Source organism: Cyanistes caeruleus, chromosome 23, assembly GCF_971803275.1.
Source record: "Cyanistes caeruleus chromosome 23, bCyaCae1.hap1.1, whole genome shotgun sequence".
NCBI classification, from domain to species: Eukaryota; Metazoa; Chordata; class Aves; order Passeriformes; family Paridae; genus Cyanistes; species Cyanistes caeruleus.
The window spans coordinates 3,369,834-3,380,033 of NC_141723.1; the positions used below are offsets into that span (position 1 = coordinate 3,369,834).

Here is a 10,200-nt window from a genome sequence, read left to right on the forward strand (position 1 = left end):
GGCCCCCCCCCGCGCCGCCGCCGCCGCCGCCGCCCCGGCCCCGGCCCCTTCTCCGGCGTCGCCGCCGCCCCGCGCAGCCCCGCCCCGGCCGCGATCCGCCAGCGGGGCCGCGGGGTCCGCCCGCGCCGCTCCGCGCCGCATCCCGGGACCATGAGCTTCTTCGGGTTCGGGCAGAGCCCGGAGCTGGAGCTGGTGCTGAGCGACGCCGAGAGCCGGCGGCGGGTGGAGCACAAGACGGAGGAAGGCAAGAAGGAGAAATACTTCCTCTTCTACGACGGCGAGACCGTGTCGGGGCGGGTGGTGCTCACCCTCAAGAACCCCAACAAGCGGCTGGAGCACCAGGGCATCAAAGTGGAGTTCATCGGGCAGATCGGTGAGCGGGGCGGCCTGCGGGCCCGGGTATCCCTTCCTGATGCCCCTCGTGGGTGCCGGGATCCCGCTGGTACCGGGGCTCCAGGGGGAATCACTGGTGCCACGGGTCTGGGCAGCATTGCTGAACCCCATGGCACGGAGATCCCTGCGGATGCCAGGGGTCCAGAGAGCACTGCTGATGCTGAGGGGCCAGGGAGCATCGCTGCATCCTCCTGTGGTGATCTCACTGGTACCGGGCTCTGGGGGCATTGCTGTGCCCCACGGTGTGGGATCCCACTGGTATCGAGCAGGTTCCTCTCGCTCCAGAGCGATGCTCAGCTGCATGCAGCATTCCCATGGCTGCATGAAATGATTCTGCTCTCTGAGCTGGGCAGCCTGGCCTGTTCTCCAGGCTTGAACCCTGGCAGAAGGAAGGGCATTCCAGTCCTTTTCCAGGTCATTGTTCTCCTGTCCTAATTTCTCACTTCTGCTCGGGATCTTAGACTTCAGCTCTGAGCTGGGCACACTTTGGTTCCATCCTGCAGCTGCAGGTGAGCCCAGACCTGCTGCCAACGCCAGCTGCCAGGCCCTGCTCCATCCAGGCTGGCTGCTCCTGCTTCTCTCGTGTGCCTGCTGATCCTTAGTGCCAGCCTAGGGATGCTGATGGGGTGGATTTTATCCATATGTCCCTTTTACCTGGGTGGATCACCTCTCCTGAGGCCTGCAGGCTGATCCCACGCATCTCTGCACGGTTGGTCGGGTGACTTCAGGCTGTTCAAAACTCGTGGTTATCTGTGCGTGTAACCAATTCAGGTTTAATATTTCCTGCTTTCGTAGAGGAAAGGCAGCTGCCACACCCACTCGTCCATTGGAGCGGAGCTGTCCGTGCTCCACGGACATGCCTTGAGTCCCACCAGCCAAAATAAGTCCAGGATGTGCCTTCCCAGTGATGTGGCTGCGTGTGAGGCCTCACATCTGTGGCTCTCTGTGCCCGACTCTAAACCCTAAAATCACTGCTGGAGCTGGGGGCCTGCAGCCTTTGCATTGCAAATCGTGTGGTGAGAGAACGTGAGCAGTTTTCCCACCCAAACCCGATGCTGCTGTTTGAGAGTTTTATTGGCTTTGCTTGTGCCTGACTCTGGTTTTTGGGAAGGAGGGGAGCGTGTAAATGGTGGAGGCCATTCATCAGGAACCAGGTTATGAGTTCCTGTTGATATGGTTGGCAGTGGAAATTAAGCATGAACTTTGTTTCCTGCTCCACTGTCTCTGCTGTGCTGCCTTGCCTGCTCCTCATTCCCTGTTTTGGGAGACTTTTGAGCCAGGCCTGTATGAAGTAACTGCTTTGTATGCACGTTATTGCCCAAACAGGGTGTGTTCCAGCTGCTGTGCCTGCACATTAGTCCTTACTCCCCTCAGGCCTCTTAGATCAATCACTGAAGTTTGTACCACTAATTGCACTTCTCAGTGCTTTCCATCTCAGGCCTGGTATTCTGACTTCTTGCTGCCACGAGGTCAGCGTGGAGGTGAGACAATTTAACAGGCAGGGGGACTGGGAGGAGAAGGAGGGATGTTTTACAGGGAAGATGCTCCAGAGCAGGTACCAGAGGCCAGAATGAGTGCTGGGTCCTGCCTGCTCTCAGGTGAGCATGGAACCCATTCTATTTTGTTTTACCTCTGGTGGCTGTGGCCTGAGCAAGCCACCGAAATGTTGGTGGCTTGTTATTTTGTTTGTTATTAATGGCAGGTTATTTTCTCAGTCTGGAAACCTTACAGCTCTGAAAAGCTGAAATTACAGCTTATACCTGTTTGACAGGCTGGAGTGTGGGAAACATCACTCTGCAGGATGCCAAACATGACCTTCTGAGGTAGCAGAGAGCTCAGTGCGCTGACATTTCTCTCTCCTTGCCTTAAGTTTGATTTGTGCCTTCTGCATCCCGTGTCACGATGGTCTGGGCTGATTCCTTTTTTTGTGTGGCTGGTTCCTCTTTTTCTGTTGGCACGTGGCTTCTCCCTGTCACATCAGTGAGCTCTTTCCTCTCAGTGGACACACAAATTCAGTGCACTGAGAGAGGCTTGGTTATTTATGTCACCTGCCCAGCCTAAAGGGCTTGGTGACATTTGGTGTTGTGCGTAAGTGAGGAGAGCTCTAGTGCCAAAATTTCCATTAGAGAGATAAGGTGAGCAAAGGGCTGTGAGAAACAGGCATCACTTAAAAGCTGAAATCTCATTGTGCATCTCAAGGAGGGCAGAACTGCAGTTCCTGAGCACCTCTAATACCTCTCAGAAGCCTCCTCTGCACAGTTTAGTGCTGACACTGAGCTTGAGTGTGTGTGATTGTGTGATGACTTAGGTTTTTGTTTGCTCATCTAAGCAGAAAGGCTTTGCCTTGCAGAAGGACTGTGTGGGTGTCCTGTAGGCACAGGCTCACACGCAGGGCTGGGAAGGGCAGGTTTCATTGATGCTTTTGGGTAATCCCAAGCTGTTCATGCAAATGGCAGAGTTTTAAGGGTTTTGTTGCTTTGTCTTGTGGCAGAAAACTCTGTGGAGGTGTGGAGGATTGCTTTCATTAAATGAGGAAACGTTCAGTTTCCTGCTGATGTGGGAAGGTTGTGGGGAAAAGCGAGGCAATGCTGGTCACTTGAGCTGGTTTGAGCAGTGCTTCCAGAGGTGAGAGCTCTTCCTTCACCATGGCCATTGATGTGTGATCCATGGAGGAGCAGTGGGTTCAGCACACTTGGGGCAGCTGTGCAGCAGGATCAACATTGTCATTTATTCCCTGCTGCAGCTCAGAGCCACTCAAGCTCTTTGCTGTCTGAGGATAAGCAGGAACAGTTGGAATAATCCTATCCCCTCAGTTTTGTTCTGTCACTGTCTGTTCCAGACAGGCAGTGGTGGTTTTTCCTCACAGTGGCAATGCCTTTAGCCTGGAGTACAATGCAGAAAATTATTGTAAGGGTTTCTGTGAGCTGCAAACCATATCTAATATTGATAATAGGCAACTCGTGTTCAAGGCAAGTTCTTGGTTTATTGTAGTAAAGGAGGCTGTGGGGATCTTTTCCTGTTTCAGGGAGGAAAGTGTCCTGCATCTGGCTCTGATGGAGAGCAGAGAGCAAGGGCAGTTCTGTGGAGCCATGGGCTCCCCTGGTAGGTTCTGTGAATGGTATTGAAGGAAGGAAGGAAGGAATGAGCTGGACATTAAGCTGGGGTTAAGCTTAACCTGGATTTCCATTTTCCTAGAACTCTACTATGACCGAGGGAACCACCACGAGTTCGTGTCCCTGGTGAAGGACCTGGCCCGGCCTGGGGAGTTCACTCAGTCACAGACATTTGACTTTGAGTTCACACACGTGGAGAAACCTTACGAGTCCTACACGGGGCAGAACGTGAAGCTACGGTGAGTCCCCTGCCCTGGCTGACCCCAGTCCTGCCTCTGTGTAAGTGCTGATATTCACTCTGATGATGCAGAACTCCAAATTAATTTTGAGGGCTGAGTTGTAAAAGGCTGCCTTTGAGATCTTTCATTTCCAAGCATGCATCAGGCTCTTTATGGAACTTGTTTTTACCCTTTTGAGTGACAAGAGAAATTAGCCGCTTTTGAATCTAATACTTGCTAATTTATTTGATAATTCAAAAAATCAAAATAAAATGTTTGGTTTAGTTTATCCAGTGGGGATATTTTTGCTGTAATCAGTTTTGTCAACTTTAATTGTGCTTGATATGCAAACAGATGCTTCGCTTGTGCCTTGTTCATGTTAGAAATGATATTTCACATCAAGGCATTCAATCAATTCAAAATTCTTCCACTGGTTTCAAAGTGGGGGTTGGAAAAGTCTGAGATCTGCCCTGGGAGGTGTGGCTGTACAGCCTGATGTAATCTTGCAGAAGGGCAGTGGTTTTAGCATGTGCAGGCTGTTCCTTGGATCCCCAAAACAGGGCTTAGGTAACTCGGGCTCACAAATGCATGGAAGCTGAGAGGAGCGTGCTTTTCCACCTGCAAATGCCCTTCTGTCTGTTCCAGTGTGGGGTGTTGGCTGCTCCAGGGGCAGGTACATGTCAAGAGCTGGGGGCTCTTTTGCTGTGGGTTTATTTTGTTCAGGACTAAAAGAGTAAATGACATGGGAAGAGGAGGTTCCTCGCTGTTCTGCTTCCTCATGGCAATTCTTTGGTTTCCTGCTTATTTCATCCCTTTGGACATTCCCCATTCCCGGTCCTTGAAGTGCTGGTCCTTCTCTCAGCTGAGCACCTCACCTTGCCAAGGAGAAATTTCCAAGCTTCACCGGGAAAAAGGAGCTTTCTCAGTGAATCCATTGAGTTTGAGCACATGTTTTATTTAGATTTGCAATCCAGTGCGTTTTCAGCTCTTTCCACGGATCTGTGTAGTGAGGCTGCTTGGATAGTCCAGCCCAAACCACCCAGCCCCTGTCCCTGCTGCCCCTTGATGACCCTGATGGGAGGGGACTGTCCCTGCAGGTATTTCCTCCGTGCCACCGTGAGCCGCAGGCTGAACGACGTGGTCAAGGAGATGGACATCGTTGTGCACACCCTGAGCACCTACCCCGAGCTCAACTCCTCCATCAAGATGGAAGTGGGCATCGAGGACTGCCTGCACATCGAGTTCGAGTACAACAAGTCCAAGTGAGTGTCTCAGGAGCAGCTGGAGGCTGTGGGGACCCACCTGCTAGAGGTTTCCTCAAAGGAATTCCATGTCCACGTGCTCCAGAGAGGCTGGGAGACAGCTGGGATCCTCCCTGATCCCTGGGTTCCTCTCCTTTCCCCGTATCTCTGGATCAAGGAGTGGGCAGCAGTGGCTGTGGCTCACTGAGCCTGGAGCACAGCATGAAATTCTTGCTGTAACTTCCCACTCCCTGTATCCTCAGCCAGATCAGTACTTCCAGGTGTCTCCAAAATTCAGTGTTTACTCCTTACCAGGCCATACAGCTGAAGTGGGAATTAACTCAGCAAAGAAGTTGGGAAGAGCTCTTTTAAACTACTCTTAGTGCATCTTTCCCAGCTGGTGCTGGCAAATCTCCCTGCAAGTGGTGGTTGGTCAAAGGTTGGACTTGATGATCTCAGGGGTCTTTTCCAACCTAAATGATTCTGTGATTTGTGTTGGTTTTAATTGATCTGAAATACTGAGTTTGGAGCTTTGCTGTTACAGGGGTTTCTTGCAGATATTCAGGCTGAAGTGATGTTTTTCATTTATCTGCTCATGCTAAATGTTCTCTTGGATTTCCAAAAGAGCAGAGGATGGAGATGAAGGGCTGGTTGCTGATGGGGGTGGTTGATTTGCCATCTGCTGGGGATGTGAGCAAAGTGCCTGCCTAGCAAGTTCCTGCACGTCAGCCCAAGTCCTGCTCTGCTGCACAGGGCTTGATCCTGGTGCTTTCTCCCCTCTCCTGCCAGGTACCATTTAAAAGATGTGATTGTGGGGAAGATCTACTTCCTGCTGGTGCGGATCAAGATCAAGCACATGGAGATAGACATCATCAAGAGGGAGACGACGGGCACGGGGCCCAACGTGTACCACGAGAACGACACCATAGCCAAGTACGAGATCATGGATGGGGCACCTGTGAGAGGTGAGAGGGCACAGGAACCCCCAGCATTCCTCTTCTGGAGGCTTTTGGAGTGGGAAAACAACTCTTGCAGTATTCCTCTGTGTGCTCAGCATCCTGTTCTGCTGGTGGGCTCAGAGCAGGGGATTGACCTGATCCCCTTCCTTCTCCAGTGTGATGAGGGGAACTGAGGCAGAATGAGTTGCAATGACTTAATTCTTTTGATGAAGTGGTGGCAAAACCAGCTATAAATTCACACTTGGCATGGGCCACCAGCTGGCATTGCTGCAGCTCAGAGCAGAGATGGTATTCCTGCTCTGTGCCAATCTCCTGTGCCACTGTTCCTTTGCCCGGCAGAGTCACCTGCCAGAGAAAATGTCACCTTACTCATTTTTTCCTGCAGTGCTGTCTTGATGCAGGTCCCAAAAGAGTCCTGTGCTGTTAGAGTGGAGCTGGAATAGCTGTCAGCAAGGGCAGGAGCTGGCTGTGGACCGTGCATGCTGGTTTCTGAAGGGAGTTGAGGCCTTCTAGCTCATGTTAGTCCACTTGTGGAAACGGTGACAAAGGTTGTGGCCGTGTGAGTTTGTGTTTTGCTGCTGCTCTCCTGGTTTCTGTCTGCATCCTGTCTGTGCTGAGAGCTCTGTGCCCTTTCCAGGGGAGTCCATTCCCATCAGGCTCTTTCTGGCTGGCTATGAGCTGACTCCAACCATGAGGGACATCAACAAGAAGTTCTCTGTGCGTTATTACCTCAATCTGGTGCTGATCGATGAGGAGGAGAGACGCTACTTCAAACAGCAGGTGAGAAACAGAGCTGCTCTTCTCCTTGGACCTGTGGATGATTGATTGGGATGCTTTTACAAGGACCTACAGAGAGTTTGGGATTCATCACATGGAAGGATGATCTAGAAGAATGTCCATACAGGTCAGATGTGTGTGGTGGTGGGGAGGAGTCTCGAAAGTGCCTGCCTGGGATTCCTTTTCTGCTCAGTGGTGGAGCTTCTGTGCTTCACCTTCTCAGTGGCACTAGGACAGAGGTGGCTGTGGATGTCCTCTGTGTGCCCAGACCCCAGGGAGGAGCTCTCTGCCCAGATTTCGGGCAGGCTGCACTGTCAGGTGCGTCCTGGCTGTGGGTGGAACACCGAGCCTGGTTCAGCCTGCAGAGCTGGGTGGGGCAGCAGAAGGTGTCAGCAGAAGGTCTCACCAGCCCTGACAAGCCTTGGCTGTGTCCCCGCAGGAGGTGGTGCTGTGGAGGAAAGGGGACATCGTGAGGAAGAGCATGTCCCACCAAGCTGCCATCGCGTCGCAGCGCTTCGAGGGGACATCCTCGCACGGCGAGGCCAAGCCCCCCGGGCAGCCCGCGGAGAACAACGGGCAGCAGTGAGGCCGGGGGGCCGCCGGGAGCCCCCAGGACAGCGGCACCGAGGAGGAGACGCTCAGAGACTTCACAGAAATAAATACCCGTTTTTGACTTAATTCCTTTCTTCAAAGGACTGGCGCGGTGGGACGGGGCGGGAGGGCTCGGAGAGCGGCGGCGCCGGAGGTTCTGCGGCGCTTCCCGATCCACACGTTCCTCTGGAGGCTGGGGCCGGCTGCTTTGAGGCAATGTCCGGAGGCTGCGGAGCTGCCTGATCTCCTCTGTGCCCCGAGAGCCTCGGCCTGGCGGCGGGGAAGGAGAGAGCAAGTGAAGGCCCAGTCTGCCGCTTCTCCCCGGCCACGTGCAGGTTTGCTTTGGGGCTGCGTAGGGTGGATGTTTTTTCTTGCCTTTCCAAAAATCTTCCCCGGGGAAAACGGCCCGGTGGTTAGCTGGATGCTGGAGGAGGGACCAGACTGGCGTGGCCTACTGGAAATCTTGTGGTGTCATCTCCTTGCTGCTTCCCCTTCTTCCTCTTCGTGCTGGATTCCTTGCCACGAGCAGTTGGATGATGGAGGTGGCTCAGGCCTGGCACTGCCACCCGGCCACGTGGAGCTCCGTGCTGTGTCCCACCAGGAGCTGTGGCTGTAGAGGGAGTGAGATGTGTGGATACAGGAGGAGGTGGCACGGGGTGGGCAGAGCGGTGACGGTCCCAGCACTGCTGGCTGGGCAGCGAGCGGGGGCAGGACGGCTCCTGGCCCTGAGCTGTGCCTTCCTGGTCTTGTCCTGGCAGCTGCTCCCGAGATCCACACTGGCTGCTGCTCTTGTGCTGCAGAGAGGTGTAGGGAGCACTTTTGGAGCTCTTGGGGGCTGTTGTGGGTGGGTTTGTGCTGCACACGCTGCCCTGCCCGTGTCTGTGTCCTTGGGACAGAGCAGGCTTTGTGTAGGGACAGACAGCAGTGTGGGGACAGGTGTGTGGGGTCTGCTTTGCTGCAGGACAAGGATTAGTGGAGACAGAAGGTGGATGGAGGTGTTGTGGGAGGCTCAAACAGGCTGGTGTGGGCTGCTGGAAGGAGCCAAGCAGCACCAGGAAGGGTGGCAGAGCTCTGATTCCAGACACACATTCCTGAGGCCTGAGCTGAAGTCACCAGCGAGGTCTGAGAGCATGCAGTGAACTGAGAACCTCGACATGGGTTTTCTTTTTTTGAAATAAGCTGCTTTTAGCCTTCAGCTAAGTAGACTCACGAGAACATTCCCAGAAGGAAGTCACTCCTCCATTAAAAATCAGATGTGTCTTTGTAGACTTGACTGAGTTTGGAGAATGTCCATCCTGTTCAGCTGCCCTCCCACAAGCAGGTGCTGAGACCTCCTACCCGAGGGAGAGACAAGCCTGCACCGAGTGCTGGGGTATGAGCTCTGTCAAGTGGGGTTTGTCTGGATTTCCCTGAGTTTGTGGCTTGCTAGTTTGTCCAGCTTCTTTCTAGCTCTGGAATCAAGTTCCTCTGTCTCACAGCTGAATGTAGAGCAGGTGTCTTGCAGCTGGGAAATGGAAGTGTCTGCTCTGTTCAGTGAATGGTGCTGGTGGAGGGAGCGGGGCCGGGGTGGGAAGGGGAGCTTTTTATGTCATGACAGCTACTGTATTTCAGTGATAAATGTGTGTTTCTGCTTGCCAAAGTAAGTTATCTTTTCCTCAGCACGTGTAAGGTTGTGGTTTTTAGTAGAGCTGGCCAGTCTCGCTCTGTAGAGGACACTGATGCTCTCATCTCTGCTGGATGCTTGTGTCCCCCCCTGGTTCTGCTGTGCACCACTGCACACGTGGCTTGCTTGTCCCCCCACGGGGGCTCTGTGCCGTGGGCTGGGGCCGTGTCTACCCAAGGCTGGAGCAAAAGCTCGTTGCAGACAACAATCACCTTGCTGTGCCAGGGCTGGGAACCTCTGCCATGGCAAAGGACTCTGAGTGTCATTTGGACACTCCTCCCTCCCTCCCTCCCTCGGGGGAGCTGGCTGTGCTGCAGCCAGGCACAATCCTGTAGGGACAAGTGATGCTCCTTTGGGAGCCCTTGGGGATAGCAATCCATCCTACTGTGGCTGAGCTGAGCACAGCAGCTCCCTTACAATCTTCTTAAGCTTTCCTTCAGCTCCTTCCTTGCCATTATTCCTTTATTCCCTCTATTCCCCTGGATTCTAGGCCATGTGGTAGGAAAGAAACCCCCTGGATGGAAATGTCTGCATTCCAGGTTTTTTTTCCTGACTGGATGTGAGATCATTGCCTGGCTGTAAGGAGATGGCTGTTCAGCATCTGCTCATCATTCCTGGAGGGTTCCCTTGGAGAAGGTGCATGAGCCTATATATTGATTTGGGGGATTTTTCCTTCTTTTTCCCCTCTCCCCCGTGTCCCTGTGTGTGGAACCAGAATTCAGAAATGATCCTGATTTTTGCTGAATCCGATGGACCATTCAACCTGTTATCCACTGGGCCCTGTTTGTCTGGGGTGGAGCAGATGTGCTGAGCATCCTTAGAGAGAAGCTGGGGTCACTGCAGGACAAGGTACTCTAGAACAGTGTTTTGTTAGCATGTGAGGGGGCAGATGCTGCTCCAGCACTCGTGTCCCCCTGAGCTGGTGGTTCTGTGCTGTACTTGGGTCATTTCCTGTCTCCCAGGCAGAGAGGAGTGGGCAAGTACCAAACCAAGCAGTGCAACTTGTAATTAAGCCTCTGCTGTGTTTACATGTTTCTTAATTCGTCGTCTTTTCAATGGCTGTATTTTAAAACTTGGGGTTTTTTTGTCTCTCCAATTAAAAAGAGCCAGCCCTGGCTGTCAAATGCTGTGCATGAGTTTGTCTGATGTTTTATATTGGGTTGGGCTGGGTTTTTTTCTGTGGTATGAAGGGATTTTTCTTTAGAAGTGCCACAGTGTGCAGCTCTCCAAACATGCTGGAGGAGT

The 10,200-nt window shown here is 53.1% G+C and overlaps 1 protein-coding gene across 1 annotated transcript; it reads left to right on the forward strand.

The window, feature by feature from the left end:
* Positions 1-78: 78 nt before the first annotated feature.
* On the forward strand, positions 79-10,084 carry VPS26B (VPS26 retromer complex component B). The gene is made up of 6 exons (XM_023941491.2): positions 79-373; positions 3,589-3,745; positions 4,822-4,986; positions 5,755-5,930; positions 6,562-6,704; positions 7,141-10,084. Exons 1-6 carry the CDS (start codon positions 151-153, stop codon positions 7,285-7,287), a joined length of 1,011 nt encoding a protein of 336 aa, XP_023797259.2. The 5' UTR covers positions 79-150; the 3' UTR covers positions 7,288-10,084.
* The last annotated feature ends 116 nt before the right edge of the window (positions 10,085-10,200 follow it).

Bases quoted from the DNA above. Each gene is read 5' to 3' on its own strand.
- VPS26B (XM_023941491.2), top strand. From the start codon at position 151: ATGAGCTTCTTCGGGTTCGGGCAGAGCCCGGAGCTGGAGCTGGTGCTG. The intron at 374-3,588 runs GTGAGCGGGGCG...CCATTTTCCTAG, and splicing joins GGAGTTCATCGGGCAGATCG to AACTCTACTATGACCGAGGG. The intron at 4,987-5,754 runs GTGAGTGTCTCA...CTCTCCTGCCAG, and splicing joins TTCGAGTACAACAAGTCCAA to GTACCATTTAAAAGATGTGA.